Source organism: Labrus bergylta, chromosome 5 (genome assembly GCF_963930695.1).
Source record: "Labrus bergylta chromosome 5, fLabBer1.1, whole genome shotgun sequence".
In the NCBI taxonomy this organism is placed as follows: domain Eukaryota; kingdom Metazoa; phylum Chordata; class Actinopteri; order Labriformes; family Labridae; genus Labrus; species Labrus bergylta.
Window position 1 is genome coordinate 13,988,874 of NC_089199.1, and position 26,970 is coordinate 14,015,843.

Sequence of the window (26,970 nt, forward strand, 5' to 3'; positions counted from 1 at the left end):
TCTAACTAGGCCTAATTAATTGATTAATGTTAATGATATTAGCAAAGCCTTACAGATTAGGTATGAACCACGTAGAACAACTTCAGGGCAGTGTTGCCAGATCTCGCGAGAGAAACAAGCAACCGGCTCTATGGAAACAAGACCAAAACAAGCGACCTGGCTCCTCTTTTGTAGTGCTTTTTTTAAAAAAAAATATATATTATTATACAAAAAAAAAACGATGCAACATAATACTCGAAAAATTAGCTGACAAGCATGCATGTGTGGCGCATTGACAAAAAAAAAATAAGATACAAAACCACTTACTAAATATTAATCTAACCACTGATTCAGACGGTCAAACTGAAAAGCAACGCTGGGACGCTGTTGCTATGACAACACAAAAAGTGAGCAAGAATAGCATCCTTCAAAACAGCATCCTTCAAAACAGCAGCGATATCCCTGTAGCTGAATCACAGACCAAAGGAGTTTCTGCTTTTATTTTGTTCAAATTATCAGATCGAAAAAGATGAATCCACCAGCCGAATCTCTCCTCAAATACGATCATCCAGTTTTGATCGGGAAAGCACTGACAGAAAGTCACCAAAGGTGAGTTTAGTAACGCCAGCCGAGTTTAGCCGACGTTTAGTGGTCAAAGTTAGGCATGATGGCGGAAATAGTTTTGACCGTACAGATATTCCTGCTATAAAGGCTGCTGTTTCTATGTTTTTTATCAACATCTTTCAATCCCCAAAGGTTTTTAAAGTTATTAAATGATGATGAATATACTGTATCATGTATTTCAGGCAAAGAAAGTTGATTAATTGTGTAACATGAAATACTTTTCACAACAGGGGCGCCCTTTAAAAGTGGGTCCACAGCAGGTGAGGGGACAGTCTACCCCTGTTCCACCACCTCCAAAATCAAAACCCACCTCTACTGACACCACCAAGCAGGAGATCCTAAACGCCATCCTTCCACCCAGGTACAGTTGCATCCATCTACAGTGTGTCATTCATTAAGTTCAATCCACTCAGTTTATCTAAACTTCTGTTATTGCAGGGAATGGACTGAAGGAACCGAGCTGTGGATGCAGCAAGTGTCCAGTGCACCTCCTATAATCACAGATGTTATTCACCTAAAGGAGCTGCTGGACACAAAGCTGCAACAAAGGCAGGCCAGCCAGACAGGAATCTGTTCTGTCCGCAGGGAGCTCCATTCTCAGTGCTTTGGTGAGAAGGAGGCTCTGATATTTGTGATCACTGAGGCTTTTGTGTTGACAAGGATTGAGGATCAAGAATTTTAACCAGTTTTTCTGTGGACACATGTCTTAAATTTCATTGCCATACAGATTTATTCTGAAGCATTTTGTATACCACTGAAAGCACATTTTTCTCTTCAAATATGTTACTGTTGCATTTACTCATTTTCTGTTTCTTTAAGATGAGCTCATCAGACAGCTGACCATCAACTGTGCTGAGAGTGGCCTGCTGCTCTCACGGGTCAGAGATGAGAGTCGAATGAATATTGCTGCCTACCAGACTCTGTATGAAAGCAGTGCGGCCTTTGGTATGAGGAAAGCCCTTCAGTCAGAGCAGGGAAAGGTTGACATGGAGAAAAAAGTAAGGACATTCACTTTTTTGTTGTGTTTAGCAACAATAGATAGCATACAAATGTGGAATGTTTGCCAATATTGGCATCCATCGACAGAGAATATACAGTATTTGCCACTGAAGGAATAACTATCGAATGCTATTCGGTTTAGTATCCAGCAGAGGGCAGCATTCCTCTAAAATAATGTTTGGTCTTAACATCACTGATCCTGCATTTTCATAAACTTCAAACACCTAGATTACTGATCTTGACAATGAGAAACTGGAGCTGAAGAAGAAACTGAACGAACTCAAGTGTCAACATGATGCCAATGAAAAACGAGACACTGAAAGGCGACAGATTGAAGAAAAGAAGCTCGTGGAAGAGATCCAGGTCCTCAAGAGAAGCAACCTGCAGCTCAAGGTGACGTTTCAAGGCTTCATACCACAGAAATATATCTTCCCCCTGCACTTGTTCCTGTGGTGGATGTGGTTATGATGTTAATATTATTATTTTGTTTTCCTCTTTAGACCCGACTGGAATTGATCCTCACATCAAAGGAGTAACACCACCATCAATAACAGAGTGGCCATTTGACTTATAATAATAAAAATAAAATAATCATTACATGTTACCTTGACTGTCATATTTGTCAATAGTGTAATGAAAAATGCGCTCCAGGTACCATTTTGAAGTAGATTTACTGTTCTTGAATACTTCGTTTTTCTCCTCCAATTTGACAGGGTTCTCCTAAGTTAAGGAATTACATCTAGGGGTGTTTAAAAAGACTCTTATAAAACCTGATAATAACTGTTGATAGAACTGAGATGACATTTGTAATGGGCTCTTATCTGTACTTAACTAAAAGAACTCAAATCTCATCCAACAGGGGTGCTAGCTAGCTTGTTTTTACAAATGCCCTCTGTAAACACTTTGATTTAAACTGATACTTCCACAAACTTTTGAAACACTTTGGCTCCTATTTGTAAGATTGTTTTTCTTACATTATGTAAATGTCTGTCCGAGCTGTTCAAGATGCTTGAATGGTTTAAGATGGTAGAGAAGTTGACAGGGACTTTCTCCACTCCAGGAATATTCCCTAATGAGTTGTCATTATTTTAAAAACACCCTGGGGGGGAAACATAGCTGCATTATTTCTGCACAAGGTAGCAGCAGTTATACAACCACATAAACTGAGGAGGGTAGGGTGTCTGTCCCACTTCTGGATGAGGACAAAAACAATGCAGACACCAGGAAGCAGTTATAATCCATGACAAGTAGAAAAAAAACAACTTTAATAGACCATGTTTGAGTACATTATAGTTTCGCTGTCAATCATTGCAACGACTTAAGTCATTTTGAAACAGTAGCAGTGTTAATAGATTAAGTCATTTGCATGAGACCTGTTTCTGGACATTTTTTTTTCTCTTGATGGATATCAATGTTGATGAATATAATGAGCTACATTAATCTTTTGTATAGCTATTTTTGCCTTCACATCAGCTCAGTGCTGGATGTGTTCACGACAGAGAACACGCTTTACTCAGGAGCAAAAGCAGGAGCCATGTATCAGGCATCCAGGTCCCTTAAATAAGCTCACCTGATTAGTGAGCCGCAGCCGTGAGGCTGCATTCAAGGGCTCTATGTTTGGTGTTGTCTACCACACAAGTAAGCATGTGTAAGTTGCCATGTAGTCATTTGTTTTAATCTGTTTTGGGCTAAATTAAATAAAAACAACACGTTTCTCAAATCCTACCGTACTCCAAAAAACATTTCCCCTAGCTCTCTGTCTCTTATATGTGAGTAAACTGTGAGTAAAACTATGCACTTCAATATACATGCCAAACATGCATAGGGGAAGTTGAAAGTTCCCTGCAAGTTTACATAGATCAACAGATAAGGAATTATCTTGTATTAAATACAGAGGCCCATCTGGCTTGAGATTGTTGTTTTGTATTAAACGATTTGTTGAGGTAAAGAAAAATATTCTCGCTGACTGGAATCTTTGGTCGGCAAGAAGAGGTGCCGGGAATTATTGCATAATTACAATAGGTAGAACAGTTTTCTTGTTTCTTAAAAATTAGGACTATATTTTCCTTAAGACCCTGTTTGTGGCCAGTGTTGATGTAGCCTACTGTACCTCTCCTCTGCAACTCAGGGTTTCCCTTGTTAAAGTTTGGCCAGTGTGAGCCATGCCATGTTGGTGAAAACACACGTTGAGTAGGTTTGTTTCTTCTTTGTTTGACAGTCACTTGACTGTATGGTCTGTGATTTTATAACAATATGTTTTTGCACACATTTAAATGAGTATTTACAGTAAAGCTATGTTTCTGGAATATGTTAATGATTAGTGAATATAGTTTTCTGAGTTATGTGTTGTGTTTTCTTCTTGCCTTGCTGCCCTCTGTTACCTTTATGAACATCATGTTGAGCATTGAAATATTTTCAGACAAAACAATCCCATAAGCTCAAAAGCAAGGGGCAGATCTGTGTGACATTTCCACATAGAGAGCCAGCATTCCAGTGGCAGTCAGACTTTACACATACACACCTTAAACACATATTGGTTTAAGAGGAATGTTGTGCAGTTACATTAAATCTGTTCATGTCAAAGCTGTACATTTCATAAATGATTGTGCTGAAAAGATATACATTTTCCCTTAGCTGAATGTTTATCCCTTTGTTTAAATACATAGTACAACATGATTCTTAATGTGGGTATCATTCATTTATTTTTTTAAATAATTTTTGCAGATTTATCAGTGTTTCAGCCTGACCAGAAGAATTAAAAATATTCCGAGAGGATCTCTGAAGAATAATTGCTTCTATTGCTACTGTCACATATTGTTTAAGAACTCCTGGACTATCAGCCATGTTGACTTCCACTGCTACGCTCTCTAGCTCCATCTGATGTACAAAATAAACACTGCAGCGGTGTTGACCTCCATGAAGTTATTCATGACACTTCTTTGGTACACTTCAATGTAGGACTTTTGTGAGTCCCCTGACATGATTAGCTTTTTAACTATGAGTGTAGGAAGCAAAATGTGGGTTTTTTTAAACGTAACTTTGAATAGGCAACAGCGTAGTCTTTATCGAACATAAGAGTCCTAATTATTCAGACTTTTTTTGAGTTGACTGCATACAGCTTGACAAATGGGAGTCTTTGTCACTATTGAAGGGTTAGTTGTTTTTCACAGCAATTATTTTTGTGAAAACATGCAACTCACATCTTCAATAGTAAATTAGAAAAACAAGAAAACACCACAATCCTTTGTATTGAAGTTTAATACTTTTAAAAGCTACAGAATTTAAATACAATATTATGCAAAATTGAAAAAAAAAAACAAGGCTTTACGAAGAGAGTGTCTCAATTACAACGTGGGAAATGTTGAGGTGAGTAAAACCTGTTATCATCTAGCTCCGGAGCTAAGCCGTAGTCTGCAAAGATTGATATTTCAGATAAAAATGTCTGTTGTTTGTCTGATTCTTGGTAGCACTAACTGTTGTCCATGAGAAAAGCTGATATCCAGTGTCGGACACAGAAGCACTGGCTGGGTGCAGTAAGTCCTGTATGTTTATTTCTCAGCTTGCAGGCCAACGTTCACTGCTGTGTCATCTTTGCTGCTTCCGCTTTAATGAGCGAGATGAGCTCCAGGTTAATCAGAAACACAAAGCGAAGACCTGCAATCTGAATACACAAATACAGTGTGACGTTAGTTCCATGTCTCACTCAGCACCCTCAGGATGATTCATATATATAACTGGCACCCTACACTCACCTCCACCACTGAGTTGTTGTTAAGTTTCCACTTGTTGCCTGACAGGACCGGTCTGCCGTCTATGTAGATTGGTCGTCTTCCCTCGTTAGCGATGAAGAAGTCTCCGTTATTCTTCAGTTTGATAATTCCTGTAGACATCGATACAGATAAACATTGCTTTAAAAAAAATAATGTACGAGCACCAATGGCCGAGTGGTAAGTTTGCACGCCCCATGTACAGAGGCTGTATTACTTGAAGCTGGCCGCCCAGGTTCAAATCTGGCCCGGGTTCAAATCTGACTTGTGGCTCTCCTTTCCTGCATGTCATTCCCCCATCCTCTCTCTCTCCCCAATTTCTGACTCTATCTACTGCCCTGTCTCTCAAATAAAAGCTCAAAAAGCCTCTAATTAAATCTTTAAAAAGAACAAACTAAATGGAAACATGTGGATTCCCTTTACAGTCTTCAGCTGTCCTCTCCATTAAAGGCAGAAATTACTCAAAAGATAACTTTAAAAAAATGTATCAGTTGTTTACTCAATATTTTTCCACACCTTGACAATTTGGGGCACAAAGTCCTTAAAGCTAGCTCAAATCTGTGCAATTTCTGATCTTTGTGACTAGAGCCCGACCGATTAATCGGCAGGCCGATAATATTAGCTAATCAACTGACTATTGGTATCGGCCAATTATATCTCAGATATGTGCCGATATTACTAGATTTGTTCGCCAGTCAAACAGCATTTCATTTGAGTTTTGTTGGATTACACTAGCAGTTCTCTTTCACCAGCGGAGTGTGCAATATGGATTACAACAAGCATTATCACTCTCCAGAGTGTCAAGCGCTGACGCACATACATGCACAATTACTATAGAGTTGAGTGACCATCTTTCTTCGTTATGTGTTTTATACGAGTGTTTTGTAACTGCATTTGAGATCAATGCAATACATGAGTTTGTTTCTATCCATCTAAGAAAGACATTGGACAACATATCGGTATCGGATGTTTCCCTCCCAAGATCGGTATCGGCCCCAAAAAAATCTATATCGGTCTGGCCCTATTCGTGACCCTCCAAATTTATGGAACTTCAATGTTTGTTGTTTGTTTTCTTGACTGCTTGAGGCCAAAGCAGCGGCTTATCTGTTATCTCTAAGATGAAACACTGCACGATACATTTTTATTTTTCACTGACATCAATGCTGTGAATTAACCCAGTTCCTAAAGAGTATGTTTATGGGTCAGGAATTACATCAGAACGAAAATAAAGACCAGAGTTCTTTTGGCTGAAAAATCAGTTATGACTCCAGCGGTACTAAAAGGGTCCTGCAGGAGTGGAACATGATTTTGTGTGACTGAAGCAAGATCAAATTTAAAGCATAGAAAACACAAAAGTCAGTTGAATGAACACTTAACCTCCACCACCAGTGTGTGAATGTGGTGTGAATGAGTAAGTGTGACCTGCGGTCTAAAAACACTCTGAGTATCAGAAGACTAGAAAGCGCTATAGAAGCTTGAGTCCATTTACTTTTTACAGGTGAAAATATATCCAGTAATAAACAATAATTATAATTTGTGGAATTTTCTAGTGTTCTCTTTTCATTCTCTGAGTTGTGTCACTAACAAAGAGTTAATTTTTTCACACATGGGTTTTACATCAGAACATTGAACAAGTTTATTCACCTTGTTTCCTGGATATTTTCCAGGCTGGTCCCTCCAGTGATAGATCTACATCTATAGGTTTGTCCTTGGTCGCCCTGCCCAATGTGATCTGTGTTATCATGAATAACAAAATAGTAAGCATTAAGTGGCCCCCTCTTTTCTTCCCTCAAACATGACATTCATTGATTCTTTTTTTTTGTTCTTACCTCTCTCGACCTCATGAGGTAGCGAACCATTCTTCCTCGTAATGCTGCCAGTGTCTGGTTGTCGAAGTCGGGCATGCTCATCCCTGGTAACCACACACACATATACAAAGGAGTTCATTATCAGAGCAGATAGTTTAAGGTAAAAGGTGAAGTGAGCGAAAGCTTACATACCTGTGATACTGTCTACGAGGACCTGCCAACGAGGCAACTCCTGCTCTAATTGTCGGATCTCCCTCTTCTGGTGACGATCAGAAATCATCAGCTCTGAAAGATAAACCCACAGAAAGAAAATGTATCTAATTAATATAAAGGTGATCCAAGATTGACATCCATTCCATATTATTGTAATAAGACTGATATTTTTATATGGAATTACAAATTAGTAAAGTTCCTTATTTTAATTTCTTACCATGTTCCAACACCTCATCTCTGCTCTCACTGCGAGAAAAGACACACAGCTTTAAAATTTCACACACACACAATACTCGATGTGAAAAGATGAAAACTAATGTTTCAAAATAAAAGTCTGCCTTACTTTAGTTTAACATCATCGACCATCTGCTCGGCATCAGAGAAGTTAAGGACCTGGTCACCTTTAGGGAGAGGCTGGACTGCAACACACAACCAAAGGGAAGTTTACAATTACAAGCAGAACTGTTACCGTTACTAAAAACTTTATTAAAGGTCAAGGTACTTTTTTCACATGCAAGTTATTCAATTTTTTTATATTACCGTATTTTCCGCACTATAAGGCGCACCGGATTATAAGGCGAACCTTCAATGAATGGCCTATTTTAGAACTGTTTTCATATATAGGGCGCACCGGATTATAAGGCGCATAGAATAGAACGTGTTTACAACTGAACAAGGCTGGGAGATATTGTGAATATATAAATATAAATACGTATAAAACTACGTTGTATACGTAGTGCATTCACAATAACTCAACGTTGTTCAAACGTTAATGTGCATATTCACAATATCTCCCAGCCTAGTTCAGTTGTAAACACGTAAAAGAAATACACAGTCTGATACCGCTAATTCAAACGTTAGTGCATAACTCAACATTGTTCAGTTACGTATAACACGTAAAGCTCACTTTTTCAGTTCATTCCCCGTCCACGAATCCCTCGAATTCTTCTTCTTCAGTGTCCGAATTGAACAGTTGGGCGAGTACGGCATCAAACATGCCCGGCTCCCTCTCGTCATTATCCGAGTCAGTGTCGCTGAGCGCCGTGTACAACCAGTATGGATCAACCAATTAACCAATTGATCCATATATAAGGCGCTCCGGATTATAAGGCGCACTGTCGTTTTTTGAGAAAATTAAAGGCTTTTAAGTGCGCCTTATAGTGCGGAAAATACGGTATAAGACTATTCAATTACGTGTTTTATACAACTGTCAGTGTTACAGATGGCTGTAAACAGTGCTGTATTTTCAAAACAGACACCTATTTAGATTTTCATAAAAAATTGCAAAAAATAAATACTTTGCAAACTCAAAATGAGGCTCATCTTGGAAATTTCTGGATAACTAAGTTATTAGACAAAAATCCACAGAGCATATCACAACCTTTTCTGGGCTTCACTGGGCCACAAGACTTTGGATTTCAATCATAACATGACTGAATCTGATTGAAAAAGGCCCAGCGAAACCATATCATTTGCCAAATGCACTGAAGTAATAACTGAACAATTGTGTAACTCAACCTACCACTCTGGTCGTCCAATAGGTAGTATTGCTTTAGCAGCTGCCAGTGCACCAGCAGGCTCTTGGGGCTGCGAGACGGGTGAAAGACACAGGGGTGTTTGCTCAGAAGCTCCTGGAACACATCCAGTTTGGGCTGACTGGTCTGTTCAATGACAACGTAACACAAAAAGCACTTGTGAATAAAACAGTTAAAGTTGTACATTTTAGAACTATACTAGAACAAACTAAACTAAACCAGAGATGTGACTAGCAAAATTCATTTCACCACTCCTGCAGAGCGTTAGTGTTGCTACTTGCAACACAAACGCAAGAGGGAGAGAGAGGGGAGATTGTCTGCTACTTCATCAATTTATGATACAGATCGGCAAGTAAACTCAGGCAGTCGTAAATATAACAATATAAGTCACTAATAAAGCCTTTGTGTGGGTAACACTGTCATTCACTATTTAAGTTCAAAACTACGGGTCGGAAAAAACAAAATTCTGCATAAACCCGTGAGAATCCCATCTCTGAAAAAATCTCACTTACAGAACCAATCTTAGCGAGCAGCGCCTCCTCAGCTTGGCTGAAGAGAGCTTTGCTTTGGATTGCTGCAATGGCTTCCGGGTGAAGCTGACGCATGGCCTGCCATGCCAACCTAGACAGAGAGACAACAGAGAGGATTTAATTACCTTTTTAACAACTAGCTGATGCACAGACATGGTAGGAAAAGTCAGCTGCTGCTGGGTAAGTTTCTTACTTTGAGATGACAGGGTCGTAGAGGAGAGAATACCACCTCTCTTTGATTTCCCGTAATGTGAAACGACAGCTGAACTTGACTCCCAGATGAACAGAGGTTAGGTCTGTGGTCTGGAGACAAACACAGACTAATTTAATCATACAGTTACCGTGTCACAAAGACAAATCAGTACCATTAACTGTTAAATGATACATCCTTTCAGGCAATAATTAAAGCAATTTACTACTCACCTGCAACACTGCATTTATTAGTAGCAGGTCATCAGTGGGTTTCCATCGTCCCAGGTCTTTAGTTATATGAAGGGGTTGCTTGCTCTTCTTTACTCTTTTAGTGATTGGTGCAGGGTTCATTACCATAGTGAGAGGTGGTGTGAGAGCTGTTCCTGACTTAGTCACCTTACAGATTTGCATGAAAGTACAAAAAATATCCAAACTCATGTTAATGTATCATGTTTACAATGAAATCCTATCAACACAATTTGTGGATATGTTTTACCTTTTTTTTCTCGCTGGATGAAGGTTCACTCCCTGAACAGCGGACAGGCTCTATGACAGGAGGGCCTTTGACTCGACTGGACGACTTCACAAGACTGCTTTCAACGAGCTCATCGTCAAACTTCTTCCTCTTTATTGACCTATGATCATTTCAGTGTAGAAATGCAAACCACAGTTTTTAAAAATGTGGTTATATACAACCTAATTTTTGCAATATTAGAAACCACACATTTATGTTTAAAAGCACAACATAAGTCAAACCTTGAGGAACTCCTGCGCTTGGGAACCCCACTGCCAAATGCCTGAGTTGCTGTCCTTTTTACATCTTTCACTCCAAGTGGCTCTTCATCCTCTGACCGGCTCTGGGCACCAGCTACTGCCATCGGTGCACCAACAACAGGGTCACCAGCTTGCATCTGTAGAGTCACAGAATGAAACACATCACAGAAAAATGTATCTTTCTCATCTTTAACATAACAGCAGACTGTAAAGTTTTAACAGTTTTGAGGTTAGTAGAAAGTCTGAGAGATGTAGTGCTTCTTCCTTTGACAGGCACTTTTATTGGGTCCTAGTTCACTCAACAAATAAACTATGAATATTTTGAGCTGCTGTTCCACTTGTCATTTTTACACAGCAAACAAAAACAGCAACAATGAAGTTATAACCATGTAACTATATCAACCTCGGGGGGCTGAGGACTGGATCAATTAAGAGATGTCTTTGTTTACATGTTGTGTAAGCCAAATTACTTCATGTCCTCGTCAAAATAGAATAGCAACTGTGAAATTAATAGCCGTAGCAAGTAACACAATAAACACAGACAACATTTTTAACAACAGTCTGTTTTGTTTACTAACCTAATTTGATCAAAATAACGCTTCTGTACTGGCTACTTAGCATTAGCTTAGCTGTCACAGCGTCCCTTCGAGCGCTAGCGTTAGTTAACTAGCGAGCTAATACAAAAAGCTACATCGTCTTATGACTCACCTTTCCTCGCTGTTTTACTTCGTTTCTGTATCTATTCCTCCTACTGGTGTATGTGTCGTCAATTTACTCCTTTTTTTAACACTTCGTTGCCTAGCTACATGGCTAACAGGCTACATGAATGTGTGTTTGTTGGCATTATGTGCTATGCTATCACTGCTATGCTATGTGTGTTTTCTTCCTGCTAGGTTTGAGCGCGCTTGGGAAGCAGCATGACGGCGCGTTACTGCCCCCTGCTGGAGCGGAGTGCAGGCGCTGTTTTCTGTCTTCTCTCTCTTTTTTGTTTACCATTCAGATACACGAATTAAGGAACAATTCCAACAGTTCACATTATGGCTGGCAAAAACAAAACACACAAACACAAAAAGTACAAACAGACTAATGTGTGAGAGTCTCATCTAACACAAACCAATCCAGTAAGGCAGCCGGTGGGTTTTAGTTATTCATTTTGAAGAGATTTCGCAAAAAGCTTGAGTTCATTCTTCCATCCATTGATGTGGGGTTTGATTTTTAAATATTTAGGCTACATCTAGCTAGCTTGTGAATTAAATGTTTTCATATCAAAATCAAATTATTAATCAATGAATAAACTCAGTTTTTCTTCTCAATAAAGACTCCAAAAGAACCTTGAGAAGGGTGCAAAAGGATTTTGTTGGAGCTCTGAAATAGGAAAAAAAAAAACCTCAATATCCCTCTCACAAAATCCAACACAAGTTATCATTCAAGTTAAATCTCATAGTAGTTAGTAAAGTAATTGGATGGATAGATGTCCTTGACAATTTAGACGGTTAGCCTAGGCAACTTTATAGCTTTTGGCAAGACTGGGAAGAAATATAGAAAACGTTGTCATATTTTCATAGCTTCTTCGTTAGTTTAATCTTGCGGGACATATTTTTTTCTTGTTTGATTAGGGTAATACTGTAGGCCTACTGTTGGACTATTTTTGATGAACTTGTTTGAGAACTGTTTGCCCCTGAAGTTGACACCTTTAATTCTTAATGGCCTCATTTCAAATACAATATTTGAATGCACTGAGATATGTGTACTCATTATCTTAAATGGAAATAGCATGGTTCTTTCACTTTCTTATATTCTCCAATTGGGAATTGAAAACACATTTTTTTTACAAAATGTTTCATCCATTAAATTGGATACAGCTCATATTCCTATAACAAGGACTTTCGATTGCTCAGGATATACCTGTTGTTCAACAGAGGAGTATTGTGTGGAATAAAGTTATGTTGAGGTTCCAATGGAGGAGCACTTGCTGGTGAAAATTGGAGAGTTTTACAGGTAATTTGTGGCAGAGGCATTAATAAGGGTTTGAATTTGAATTTGAATCAAAGGATTGTAATTTGAATTGTAGATTTTAGACCTAATGTTACACCATGAAAGAGCATAAAGTCAAGAGCTCTTTTTTTATTAAGGGATCTGAAGTTTAAGGTGAAACATCATTATTTCCCCTGATGTAGATGTGATGTGCACAGCAATGGAGTTTTTTTTTTCTCCAAACTATTGACCTTCAGATGTTGCTCTGTAAGAGTCCATAAGGTCATGTCACACGGGAACTGTGCAGTGAGTATTTCTTTGAAATACTGCCTAAGTACCTTGTGTCTTTGCAATTGCATCAGACCTACAACTGTTACAAGCATGTTTGATCAGTAAAACCTAATCTGAAGCAGACGATAGCATGCAATCTTTAAGTAAATAGAGAATTGTGAAAGAGGGGATCTCATTTCTTAAACATACATGTGGGCTTCACATTAACACATCAAAAGTGGGACATTATTCGATTTTAACCAGATTGTTTTTTGGCTAGGAAAAGAAAATCACTTCGGCAGGAAAAAGTTTAACTTGAACATTTTAATAACATTTACAGTAACAATTTCAAAATATGTTAAATTATAATAAATACAAAGCTCAGGTACTGAAGCTTTTTACATTTAAAAATCTGGGTAATAGCACTACAGTAGGTTTACAAACTTGCATTGGGCTGCACTGTTGAATTGTTGCATACATTTTCAGGACAAACAGACAGATCGGGATTTTAAATGCATTCCCACACAGGAATAATTTCAAGAGCTGCCTTTTATAAAGAGACAATCAGTAAACATAACTTCACCATAAGCAACTCAAAAAAAGACCTTGATCACTAAATTGAACACGATACAAATCTCTAACAGTGGCTCAGTATGAGCTGGAGATATTAGAAACTGTATGCCCATGTTCCAGCCTAAGATTCTCCTAATTCTCTGATTTATTTACTTAAAGATAAATGTCATGTGCATCTTAGGATACTAGGAGAACATTTACAGAAATGCTCTTCAAATGAAATATTTGTACGTACAGGACACACAGGAAATTGCTGAAATTGCTGAGTTAAGAGTGCAGAAGATCACAGTTTCTAATCTGGTTAAGGGGGAGGGGCTTTCCAGATTCAGAAAAACATGAGCTTCAATTGAGTTTACAAATATCATACAATTCAACATTTCGAGAGTAAAATTATTTTTAAGATTGTCTGTTGAAAAGTACTGAGGAATTTCACTGGTTTGCTCCAGTCTTCTAGTGCAAATAAGTGCATGATGGTGAGTTTATAAGAAAAAAAAACACAATTAAAGGTTGAGAAACACCACTCCCAGTGGAAAGCCTCAGTGCTGAGTTGCCATAGCCCCCTTTTTTTCTTTTTCTTTTTTACCAATTTGTCATTCTCCACATATCAGCCTTGGCATGCTGGGTGACACACACACAGCATTTTTGGCCCCCAACAGTGTGAAAGGTTGAAGGTGTGCTCTTGAACTTGATCCGCTGCCTGCAAACAGCTGCACTGTGTCTATGATAACTCCGCCTGCTGGTGCTCCCTGCGGCAGAGAGGCTCACGTTCTCGTAACAGAAGAATAGGTCATCGATCAATAAACTGGAGGCTAATGACATTTTCAGGAACTAGAAGCGTCCGTGTCATGGGCTTCACGGAAATCCCCTTAGGGTCTGGCTTCACGTCGAACTCTAAGAGGATCTGATGTAACAAGAAACAGAGAAAAAAAAAAGATTAATACTGCAAGAATCAGAATCAGAAAAACTTTATTAATCCCAGAGGAAATAGGACCAAATAAAGTGTTCTTCAGGTGCTAAGTGCAGAGAAGTGACTCTTTACTGAAATCCCTGATTCAAATAACTGGATTTGCACAACAGCTTAAATAAATCCCCCTTCCTTTAGTTTCTTTCATTATTCCAGGAGGAAATGAAGAAAAGTGATTTGTGGGAAAAGCTGATAAAGTGGATTTGCTGGTAAACAATCAAAACAATGAGTTACATAATTAAAATAAGATATTTATATTGTGCATTTAGTGCCTTCTTCCTTGGATCACCAAACCGCTGACTCAGCCATGAATACAACCCCACTTTCCAGTCACTTATCCCAGCCACAAACGAGTTGATATGTATACTAAAGTTTAAAGAAACGGTTCAAATCCAGCTTACTCACCCTGGTAAGAGCGAGGTAGAGCTCCAGCTCAGCGATACGTCGACCTATGCAGCTGCGTTTTCCCACCCCAAACGGCAAAGAGGCATATGGGTGATAGGTCGGGTCCTTGCTCAGCCATCGGTGAGGCTGGAACTTATCCGGATTTTGAAACACTGCCGGATCCCGTGATGTGGCATATTGGCAAAGGGTGATCAGAGTCTGCACAGAGATTTAAACCATCAGATAGAGTATGTGATGCATTTCTAAGAGATAAAACTAAAGCATATCTTTCTTTTCTTTTTTTTTGTTTAATTTTGGGCCTGAATGTCTCTATTGATAGGAAATTGGATTGAGTAGGAGACGGGAATGAGGGAGTGGGAAATGACATGGATCCACAGGTTGGAGTTGAACCCGGGTCGTCCGCTTGTAGGACGATAGCTCACATATACTGTAAATGGGGCGTGTGAAACAACCGCTAGGCTATCCTGCGCCCCATAACATTCAGATTTAGCCTAGTACTGTGCTGCCTTTATCTAGTGTGACACCGTATCAAAGATTTTAAGTTGGTCTAGTTTTATCAAAACACTCACATTTTTAGGTATTTGGTATCCTCCAATCGTGATGTCTTTGTTTGCGATGACTCTTGCATTGGCAGGAATGACAGGGTACAGCCTGAAAAACACAAGTTAAACAATGTTAGTCCAATTAAACCTGCAGATTCAAAACTAGATGAGTCAGTAAACAAGTAAACAGACACAGTAAAGAGTCTTATACCTGAGAACTTCTTTCACTATGGCCTTAAGGAGAGGCATGCGGGCCACATCTGCTGCAACGGGTATTCTTCGACCTCCCATCACGCTCAACACCTCGTCCCGTAGTGAGGCCTGCACCTCAGAGTGACGCGACAGCTCATACAGCGACCAGGACAGGGTGCTGGAGATCTGGAAAGGCAAATTTACAAATAAATGGACACATCACGATTGATAAATCTGAAGGATTGACGACAGATCCTTGTAAAAAAAAAAAAAAAAAAAGGGACAGAAAAATCTAGGCTGATGGTTACCGTGTCAACCCCTGCCAGGAGCAGCTCTGTGATGTTGCTGTAGACGGTCTTCATGGGCACCCCAGTCTGAGACAAATAGTAGGTGAGGTAACGTCCCTCCACCTTCTCCCCGCAGCTGACCTTCTCTGCTTCAGCCTGCAGACGCTGGTCGATGTGACCTTTAGCTGGTGGAACAGAGATATGAGGCTGTTAACACAGCGAGCTTACAGAACAAAGATGCTTCAGTCCAGTCCTGAGCTAGTGTATCTCCATATGGTTAGACATCAAATTATCCATCTTATTAGGTGTTTTTAACCATGCATTCATTTCCTGATGATAAGAAAATAGACTTCCTTTACACACTTCTGATTTCTGATTCCCTAATTGGGTTAAAAAACATTTTACTTTTAGTCTGATTTTAACCTCAGTTTAATCATCATGACTTCTTGCTTGCAGATGATTTTGTATTGCTTGAGGGTTAAAGACCTTAATCTCCTGCTTCCTGTTCTAGTTTGCACCAGTGTGATTATTTTAAACATGTTCTATATAAACGTCTCAGATCAGGATAAGTCTTAATGTACTGCCAGAGTGAGTGGGCGATAAACCAGTGTTGATTTAAAACCAAAAGGTCAAATCAGTACAGGCTGATTAAAAATAATCACATGAAGTATGGAAGGCATACATTATGTACAACCTCCATGTTTTTTTTGCTAGCTTGAACTACATCTCCAGCTTGAGTATAGAATGATGCTTCCTTATTAATATCCATGTAAGTCTTTGCAAAAAATATCTTTTGTTCCGTCTTTACAGATTTTTATTGTTTCTCCCGTTATCTTCGTGTTTTTCTACTTTTCAAAATAATACCTATCAAATACGATGTTTGAGAAAATGATCACTGTCAGATTACTAGGAAGGCACGATCTTTCAAACATTTTTGACACCAAGAAATGTGACGTACCAAAGTCAAACAAGTAGTCCCAGCACTGACAAAAGACTTTCAAGGGTTTTGGAAACAGATGGTGCAACCAGCTGGGCATGGCCATAGTGAGAAGCGTCTTCACAAACATGGTGTTAATTGACTGGATAAAACGCTCTGTCTCTTCAGGAACGACCTCATCCAGGCAACCAATTCTGGATTCAAACAACACTGAGGAGATACCTGTCAGAATAAAAAGAAATGTGGTGGTGAGAAACACATGGCATAGAGGTTGACAGAAAAACAACGACTTTGCTTTGAATGTTAAAGGCCAATTAACTGGGTGGAAGAAATGAAATAACTGGCAACTTGTAAAATGTCTCTCACTGCCATTTACCTGTATTATAAAAAGTACTAAACGCTTTGCATATACGATACATTATGTAATATGTAGAGCTGGTCCTTGCAAGATTGAGTGTTTTTAAATCATAGGTTCAGTTGAGTGTGTTTATTGGCAATATATACATCAAAGTCAGCAGGGCAGTCACAGCCCAGCCTCGACTCAACAATACCATCTTTTTAACTGTGGTAGAGTTTCTGTTAAAAAAAAATGCTGCTGTGACCAAACAGTCACTGGATTGAAACTGTGTTTAGTCTGGGGAAATATAGAAAATGAATGAATGAACCCCTCTCTCTCTCTCTTCCAACAAGAACAGCTGTTCAGGAATAGTTGCTATATATGTTTTTAATTTTAATTATGGAATGCACCTCTTCAAATAGTTTGTCTTTGAAGGGGTTTTGTAAAATGAAGTATGTAATAAATTACATGGATGAAATGTGAAAATAAGAAAGTTTTTTGATTCATGAAAACTGTAAACCATTAAGGAAAGTACAGAACAGAACATTTTTAACAATATTTCCTTGCTAAAAGACTTGTAGATTAAGTTAATTCATTAAAAAATGAATTGTTTATTGACCACTTAAAGAGGACTATTTCATCTATTTATTGATTACTATTTGTTCACTATTCCAACTAATCATTAGCCTACTTCAAACTAATTATTTTACCTGTTTATACTCTACTGTTACCTGACTCTTTCAGCTGAGCCGACACGTTTAGCTAACTATATAAACTGTTTCATATTCATTTAGAGAATTATTCCAACTTACTTAAATCTTAGAGCAAAACTTTTTTAACTGTGTATTCTTCAATTCTGGACTTAGCCAATAGTTTTATCTAACTGTTTCAGATGTTTAATCGTTCTTTAAAGCGAAATAGTTCAGCTATTAATTCTGCATGTTAAGCAAACAATTTTGTCCGCTTATACAGGTTTAACATTTTTGCCTTGAATTCTAACCATTCATTAAAACAAACTCCAACTTTTGAAAATGTCAGTTATTTTGCCTATTTGATCAAAACTTTTAGTTAACTTTTTGAACAATTCTTCCATCACTTAATATTTCATCACTTTTAGGCAGGTCTGTTTCATTATTCATCTGCTAGCACTGACAGTCATGTTATGTTTAAAATGACACGGTCATTGCATTGCCTCCTGCATGGGACATTGTGAGGTACATGCATGTGGTGATGCATGACCCTTCTGATCCTCAGACTACATATGAAACCTTACCCTCCAGGCCGAAGCGGTAGAACTCTTGAGATATGTCAGGGACGAGGCCTTGAGAAGTCCTGCTAAGCCGGAGTTTGGTGATGAGGTCACTGACCACGCTGTTCAGAGTCTTGTCGTACGCCTCGACAGCCTTCGGCGGCAGCATGTGCTTTCCCAAGAGACTTCTCACTGTCTGCCACTCCTGTCCCTCACTAGCCACATGCACAAGAGAAAAAAAATGTAAATATTTGTGTTAGAGTGATATCAGTTGTACTGATTCAAGGATTTATACTTAACTTTGGTCAATTGGCAAACAACTCGAGACTTTAAATGATTTACCTGCCAATTGTTTACAACTGGCAGGTAAATAATGAAGTCCTTTAACACTTCTCAGCATTACACTTTGTGAAATCTAAGACTGTAGTTGTACAGTTCCCTCTTGTATGTTAAGAGGAAGAGAGAGTACAAAATACGAAACGAAGAAATGCTGTGATAGCAGAAAGACACTCACGACGTCAGGAGTCCATAGTGGTGTCCTCGGACCTTCCTGTAGTCCTTCCAGGAGGAGAGTTCAGAACGCATTGGGTGGTGGCCCTCCTGCCTCAGGACCTGCTCTATGAGTTCTGGATCGGCAACATGAACTGTCAGGATGTGGCCAAAGCGCGCCTTCCACATGGATCCATACTTTTGCAATCCTTCCAGCTGGGACATAAAAGAAACAACATTAACCTCAAGGGAAAAAAAAAAACCTTCACACTATAGAGGACTGTCATCATGTCTGGATGCAGACTGCTTAAAATGAAGACATTGATAGACAGAAACCTGGAGGAGAACCAGACTCATCTGCTGGGCAGAGAAAGTGGGCTAGAGCAGGAAACTAATAATTAGAGAGTATTTCATTTTAAAGTAATCTATAAAGTCAGAACTGTTCTAACTTATTATAACTTTATAAAAAAGTTTTTTTTTCTGCAGCCACCAGTTATCAATTAGGCCTATGTTATCAGTAGCCTAATGCAGTGGTTCTCAAACTTTACCCTGACATGACCCCTATATAGCATTAACCTCAGCATTAACCCCCCCCCCCCCCCCCCCCCCCAACATTTCTTAAATTCCTTGAACTAATACTGTTGTTCTTTTTTACTGAAAGATTGTCATAAAAATGTATGTATATTTAAATATGCATTAATAACAAAAAGAAACCTTACTATTGTATTGTCACAGATACTGTGATACGGTTTTTATTCTTATTGCTCCATTTTACTTTCTTCCCTCCAAGTTTTCACGTTTTTTGGCACTCTCTGGCGACCACCCAGGGGTTCTGGACCCCCACTTTGAAAAACACTGGCCTAATGTATTCACTTGGTCCTTTTAAAAAACTCCAGAGCATCAATATTTTATTGCTCGTCTATTCGATGCACATATATTATGCAAAATATATGTATCATATCAAGGTGTTTTGAAGTCTCGTTCATGTCTACCTGTAGCTCGTGCAGCCGTGACAACCCCCTTTTGGCGAACAGGTCCCAGGCGCAGCTGACGACCGATGGTCCGGGCATCTCGTCCAGCGTCCTCACCGTCTGCCCCTTGGTTTTGCCCCCCTCAGCGGCTGTTGTGCTCTCAGCCCACCTCTCCATCCACTTGACTAGGGGGAAGGCGCTTCGGCCGGACACTCTGAGAGCTTGCTGCAGCATCCTCCTCGCAGTGATGAGTATGGAGCTCTGAACGATCCGTTCTCATTTCGCTGTCCCGGGCTGGAGGCTGTATTTATAATGCACACGACCTGCTTCTCGAACCAGTGGAGATAAAGCATACATTTTCTTATCCTGGGCCAATCATGGATGTTAATACAGATCAGGCCCCTCCCCCCCCCCATGGATCGGGACTGAGTAGGCTACAGAGTAAGGTGTGTCCAATCAGAGTGCAGATTTTAGACCATCCCAGCCAGCCGGTACACGTGGAGATCCTGAATAAATAATAGCCTATATAACTTTTCTTCTGCTCTCTTGGGCTTATCTGTGCTCTTTGTGCAGCACTTTGCTCTCTGATAGCGCTGCAGACTGTTTAGAGCGATCACGCACTTGTGGAAATGGTTTCTTGTGTGCTTAAAGGATCACTTACCCCCAAGCCCAATGTTATTATAGATCTCTTGAATGTAGGCCAGTCAAAACCCCAATCAGACTGCTGAATAAACAACCAAAAAGTACCACAAATGACCATTTAGACAAAAAAACATAAACAGCCTCATTATGATGGAATCGTTTTTCGGGGGCCTGTATTAACAGAGACAGTGGAACATTATTTCAACCTGGAGAAATCGAGGACGACAGTCGGAGTCTTTGTCAGACTTACTGGTTCTTTGTTTACCCACCAGTTCTTTTGCTGACTGAGTAGGTTTCCTGGTGAGGGAGAAAATCCTGACCTGATTTCATTTGAAGTGGAATTTGTCCAAAGCACCATGTGTTTGGACTATGAAGTAACAACCCTGGGCCGTACTCAGAACCTGCTCTGACATTTATTCCTGTATTTTATACACTTACTCGAAATATTAGATCACCAAGATTCAGAGAAACACAGATAATTGACAGACAAACTAATCTGTAAAATACTGAAGCCTGATGGTAGAGTGAGTTTGACCTGCAGCTTTGAATTTACACTTCAATCATTGTTATAATTCTGAAAACTAATACAACAAATAAGTTTAACTTAATTAATTCTAGATGGAATATATGACAGATAAACAAAACCAGAGGAAGTCTTATAGGAAAATTATCTTTTAAAATCAACACAGAGACCCAGAGACCTGGGAGCCTGAGGTATATGAGAGTAAAAAAGTGTGTCGTGTTGGTAGGATGTTTGAGTGTGGATGTGTGTGAATATTTTGATTGGCTCTCTGGTGGTGCAGGCTTTGTGAGGGGGGATGGGTGAGATGGGTGGAGAGAGAAACAAAAGAAAGAGGAAAAAAAAAAAAAAGAAAACTGTAAAAATCATCCAAGACCATCATCATCACCATATAAGTAACATGATATCAATAACAGTGATTAATTGTTGCATTGCAATTACAGCAAAGGCAGGGGGAGTGCTGTCACCTAATGACACCTCATACAGAACCCAGGCACATACAGCTCCTCAGTATGGTCACTACAGCAATGTCAGATACCACTTCCTGTTGGCTTTAAACTGTAGTTTTACATTCATCGTTGAGGGTAAACCTCTAAAAATATATCGGGCAAGTGTCACTATAAATCACAAGTTATGATAAGAATAGAAATTAATAACAGGTCTGTAACCAGATACCAATGCCTACAGTAGCAGGTATTGTCAGGCAATGGTGTAGTAGTGCCAAAAAAAGTGGATATCATCTTCATTTTTCACCAAAATGTTTTTTTAAAGTGGTCCGTGCAGCAGAGGATAAACAGCCTCTGTTATAAACAGTGTCATATAAGACTACTCCAACATATTTAGTGTGTGTGTGCTAGCAAATTGGAGTAGGGAGAGTCATCCCTTCACCATCAGGGAACATTTTTTGCAGCATACTAGTATTGTCAATCAATCAATGGTGTAAATCAGAGGAGATTTAGAAGTGGGTTTACCCTATGGAGACTGAAAAATAAGTGGGTATAGGTATACCTGCGTATACCCTGCACTACACCACTGCTGTCAGAAGAAGGGGGGAGTAGGTTGCAGGTGTGGACACAGGAGCGTCTTAAAACTATCCAAGAAGGATAACCAAAAAAATTGCAAGCAATAGATTGGGGAGGTGAAAAGCAAAGAAATGATATAGAGCCAAAACAAGTTTCCTTAAATAAATAATGCACCATAAAGATGAACTTAGCTACTGCTGCCAAGCAACTGACTTAAAATTAAATTGTCCAGGAGACCTAGACCTAGAAAACACTTAACAAAAAGCAAAGATTGCCAGGGAGGACTTAACAGTGAACCCAAAAGGCTGGATTAGCAACACAACTTCCCAGCATCCCAATTTATATTTAGAGACTGGCAATGGAGAACAAATAATCAGATGTTCCCTTAGTGCCCTTACAGGTACAGAAAGGTGCAGCCTGGAGGGGAAAGAAATATGAGTTGGCGCCTGCAGCTTAAAACAATTTCTTGAAGAAAAAAAAATACATTGTTGTGTTTTTCTATATTCGTATATTCGTGTGAAAAAGATTTGATCATAATATCATGATCATTATGACAAGCCTAATGCTGGGTCAAAGGATCACTCCTGAAATGATTCAAGACATTTTGATTTGAAGGAGCTAGTGGATGGGATATGGTGAAGAAGATTTAAACCTCATGTTTTTGGGGCATGGTTTTATTTTCTGAGTCAGGCTTGGTGTGGGAAGAGGATTCAGGTGCCTAGTGGTTATGTCACGCTCCGAAAGTACGGAGGCTGCAGTCCGTGTCGCAGTGGCCACTGGTTTGAATCTGACCTTCAGTGCAGTCCTTTGCTGCATGTTATCCCCAACGCTCTCCTCCCAACAATTCCTCTCTTCAGCTGTCTTATCCATTGAAGGGGAAAAATTTCTCAAAAAAAAAAGAAAGAAAGTAAAACAGGTACAATCTTGTTTCAACCCAGCCTTACAGCGCTCTTGATGCAGACTAACACAGAGGTCTGAAAACTGAAATATAAAACTGACACAATATGACTAACGTGAAAAGCAGTGTTAAGACTGTGACATAACTAAACCAGGTAAGGTTGCACAGAGATGATCCTACCAAAATAAATCATACAGATCACACTCACCTTCAGTGGTCTTCTTATATAACCCTACACCCTAGAGGGTTATATTGGGAGAGTTATAAAACGCCTTAGCAATCACTACATATGAACTCATCATATTTGACCAGGACATGTGATTCAGACTTGTGCTTCAAATAAGAAAAATGATGACGTGATGCTGAGTTATGAGGATTAAAGAGCAGCATGGAGCGAAGATCAATCCTGGTCGGTCAGAAAACGTCCATACACGAGAGTACAAGTACACATACAAGTACACGCGAAGTGGAAGATGGAGAGTTATCTTCAAGGGTGAGATAAACAGTGACCTCTGAAATTTACATCAACACATAAACAACTTTTAAACAAGGTCACCTGTGTCTTGATAAGTCTGACTCAATACACCGCAAACAAATCAAGGCAAATTGCTTTTGCAAAATGCTGATGGAATCTTTTTTTCCCCGACATCTGTCTTTTCAGAATTGCACATTTATCTGGCATGGTAATCTAAAATATGTCAATCAGATTTTCTTGTCTTGTTCGTCTTTGTTTTCTTAAGAAATATGCAAATATTTTCACATTTTCCTCTGGCACGGTGGCTCAGATGCTCATGTTTAGGCTCTTGTTAGGCAGGCTGACGACCACACAAGAAGCTGACACAAATTGAACTCCTTCTTTAAATTAATCTTGCCTTTCCTGAGTAACGAGGGATTAATATTGATTATGAAAAAAAAAGGTAATAAGAAATCCTAAGAAAGAATGACTTCTTTGTGCTGCTGTGTCGGAGTGTGAACTGATGTGGCCCAGTTGTAGATCATGCTATACAATGAAGCAGGATAGCCTGAGAGGTATTTCCCCCTTTGTGTATTGGCCCAGTGCCCAGAGGCAGCCATATTCCCAGACTAGTGTGTTAAAGTTCATGGCTTCAGTCTGCCGGTCTGGGTGGTATCAACATGCCTTTACATATACTACACACAAACACACACACACACACACACACACACACACACACACACACACACACACACACACACACACACACACACAGACAGAGGTGCAGATGAATGAGTGAGTGTGTTTTCCCTCACTCAGCAGGCTGGAGAGGATGGTTTAGTTTTGGCTTTCTATGGTGATTGGATGACTGTGTTACATGGTCAACCATATTTGCATCAAGTCATCTTTCTGCTTACTGTATATCCTTGCTGTTCTTATTTTGGAGAATTTATTAAATGCATTGAACATTAAAACAATTTCCCCCCAACACTGAATTGTTTTCTTTTCTGTTTCTGTAGCTTTGGTAAAGTTTTTTTACATTACTACCTCCAAATGAATCTTAATATTGACAAAGGCACACATACGTACCTATTTGAAGTTCCTTTTAACTTACAATATCTTAACTTTTTCGACATTATTTTATGTTCAAATACTTCACTCTAGCTTCACTCTTTCAACAGTTTATCCAACGCTTTTAACTATTTATTTAAACATGTATGGGAAATCTATTTAGACCTCAGTGTTGCAGCAATGAACCTATTTGGTTGTTCCCTGACATAAATATGAGTAGCCTGTACAAAAAATCAAGAGTTTTCACCAAATAATAGTTCCGTTCTCTCGGGTAACAATCTGCATTTTAGAATTACTGCATTAAGCACACTCAAAGTGTTACAACTATGTCTGTAACTTGGGTTGGTGAGACTGGCTCAGGGTACTCTATTACTAGTAGCGTATTTTCTGAGCCGGCTACTTACAATGAGTGAGTGAGTATGAGCAGTGTTCATAGTTCAACATACCACTTAGACACATTCATGATGCTTTAGATGTATCCAGATACACTACACAAACAAACAAAAGAGTTGAGGTGCGCACTGTGTTACTAAAAACACTGGCCAAAAGCCCAACAGCTGCTTGTGAGCACACAGGATATGAGAATGTGGTCATGAAGAAAAAAATAGAGCAATTAAATTATTTAATAATGATTTTTATTGCCGTACACGGTAATTGAGTGAGACTGCAGAAAACACTTTCATGTTAATAACGTAAAAAGTGTTTAAGGTGTGGTAAATGGCACGTGATAAATTAAGAGCACATCTGGACACCAAATGTTCAAATGTTTTCATTATAGGTGTATATGATGTGTGTCCACCACTATGACAGCATTCAAAGAGTGGCTGTCTTTGTTCATGGGATGTCTACAACTGGTGCAGGCCTAATGTAGTATATACATTGACTGATGAAACACACAATTTAATTATCATTGTTCAATCACAGTCTTGTTTACGTTTTGCAGATGTGGCCCTGCAAGTTTAGGTACAAGTGGCTGATCTTTATATTGGTATAAAAGCCTGACGGCAGAATCTTTGCTGTTTTTCTTTATCATACGTGTCTCTTTGCTTTAGATATTTTCCTTCTGAAGTTTGTTTTCAGTCTGCAGTCTTATCTCTAGTACTGGCTTCTTAACAACAGGAGACTTTCCTTTCAACAAGTTTGATAGTTATGACTGTAACTGTTTTTTATTGACAAAATATATCAGAAGTAAGAATTAACACTGACTTAATATAAAGGAATGACAATCATATATTGTGTTCTGTGAGGAAACGTAACAAGTACTGCTCTCACTTTACTTATTGACTCTATTATCATGAGGACAAAGTTCAGATTCAGACTAACCTATAAGCCATCTTGCAGCAGTCTAGACATCACAGGTAAATACTTGGCACTGTCATAGCTTGGTCATCTGATGTAAGCTGGTTTGAATAATGTTCAGTCGTGATGTCATAAGAAACAGGTGTAAACAGTTAGTGAGCTGCAGCTGCTAAACACTGAAACATCATTTCTGGAGTCCATCAGCAGCAATGCTTACTCGAAGCTTGGAAGAATCTTATTTCCTGTTAATCATTTACTTGTGTCAGCGGGACAAAAAAAAGACAACCAATACAGAAAACTGTAGTGTTTAGTATGACCCCACTAACAATCATTTTAATATACTAGAAATTATTTCTTCAAAGGGTGTGGTTTGCCACCTGGCTATTAGAAGTTTGAGATAGCCACAAGGCAAATAAAAGAAAATAAATTTGATCAGGGACAAAAAAGTGATTGAAGATGGTTTTTGACCCTGATGAAGGCCACAAGTTGAAACACGTCCGTCTAATTTGTTAATAAAGTTGATCTTCATACTACAAGTGTTGCTGGAGCTTTTTGACTTATCCAAGCCTCTCACTCTTCATGCACATCGGTAGTTGGTGAAGTTGTGCCAGGAAATCCTACTCTGCTTCTTCAGGGAGATGTTTTTTTTGGAAAGATGGGTCAGCACTTTTTGACTGAATGAGTATAAAAAAGCTCTTCAGTTTTGCCTCCAGTAGAAAGTAATTTCAGCCAGAGTGGAGCCAGCAGGTTTTTGATGATGGTTTGTGGTTGAGGAGCTTTTTTAAAACAGACTCTAGCACAAAGGGACATACTTTTCCTTGTTGCCACAGTAAGTCATGCAGTATATGGTGAACATATGAATAGACTGGAGGCCAAGAGAACCATTTTTCTTTGAGTTGAAAAAGATTTAACTCAAGTCAGAGGACGTTTCTCATTAGTCCAGACCCAAGACTCCCAAGTGAGGAAAGATCTTAGCCTGCAGGATGGCACATTTGCACTGTTGTGGCTGTGGAGATTCTCTCATGATTTTTAATGATGTGGGAGTCAGGATTTTCTCTGGAAGTTCCCAAGCTGGGTTGAGTTTAGTTAGAGGATGAGGTTTTTATTTTAGGCACAGCTAGATATGTTAACCAGGGAGCAGAGATGCATGCCTCAACCTGAGTATCAGAAAGAGAAATTAAGTTAAGTGCCTGTGACTTCCCAAAAAGTATTTCATGTTGTGCCATCTGTTTATGAATGTAGAAAAGGATCAAACCTGAGACCATACACCATGATCAATGATGAGTCTTCTCGGTTGGAAACAGTGAGTGTCAACAGTCAGAGATCCCTTTGTCAATTTGTGTTGAGGGGTGTTGGCTGGAAAAGTATTAAAGGCTTTGAAAAAGTCTGGGAAAGAAAGAAAGACTGGGGAAGATAGGACATTTAAAGAAGGCCTAATAGTTAATTATTAATT

At 39.1% G+C, this 26,970-nt stretch overlaps 2 protein-coding genes and 1 pseudogene across 2 annotated transcripts; 1 reads left to right on the plus strand and 2 right to left on the minus strand.

Moving 5' to 3' along the window:
- Positions 1-493: 493 nt before the first annotated feature.
- LOC109992471 (axonemal dynein light intermediate polypeptide 1-like) lies at positions 494-4,447 on the plus strand (annotated as a pseudogene).
- A 395-nt stretch (positions 4,448-4,842) lies between these two features.
- Positions 4,843-11,326, minus strand: mcrs1 (microspherule protein 1). Its single transcript, XM_020645136.3, has 14 exons — positions 11,130-11,326; positions 10,404-10,558; positions 10,144-10,282; positions 9,879-10,043; positions 9,649-9,758; positions 9,438-9,546; positions 8,913-9,051; positions 7,734-7,809; positions 7,608-7,636; positions 7,370-7,462; positions 7,199-7,281; positions 7,014-7,101; positions 5,355-5,482; positions 4,843-5,263 (listed from the first exon to the last, which is right to left on the minus strand). The coding sequence occupies exons 2-14, from the start codon at positions 10,556-10,558 to the stop codon at positions 5,177-5,179; spliced, it is 1,401 nt and encodes a 466-aa protein (XP_020500792.1). The 5' UTR covers positions 11,130-11,326; the 3' UTR covers positions 4,843-5,176.
- A 1,648-nt stretch (positions 11,327-12,974) lies between these two features.
- cyp27b1 (cytochrome P450, family 27, subfamily B, polypeptide 1) lies at positions 12,975-19,942 on the minus strand. Its single transcript, XM_020645160.3, has 9 exons — positions 19,633-19,942; positions 18,666-18,856; positions 18,176-18,366; positions 16,587-16,787; positions 15,650-15,813; positions 15,361-15,527; positions 15,177-15,258; positions 14,608-14,805; positions 12,975-14,139 (listed from the first exon to the last, which is right to left on the minus strand). The coding sequence occupies exons 1-9, from the start codon at positions 19,843-19,845 to the stop codon at positions 14,026-14,028; spliced, it is 1,521 nt and encodes a 506-aa protein (XP_020500816.1). The 5' UTR covers positions 19,846-19,942; the 3' UTR covers positions 12,975-14,025.
- Between the last annotated feature and the right edge of the window lie 7,028 nt (positions 19,943-26,970).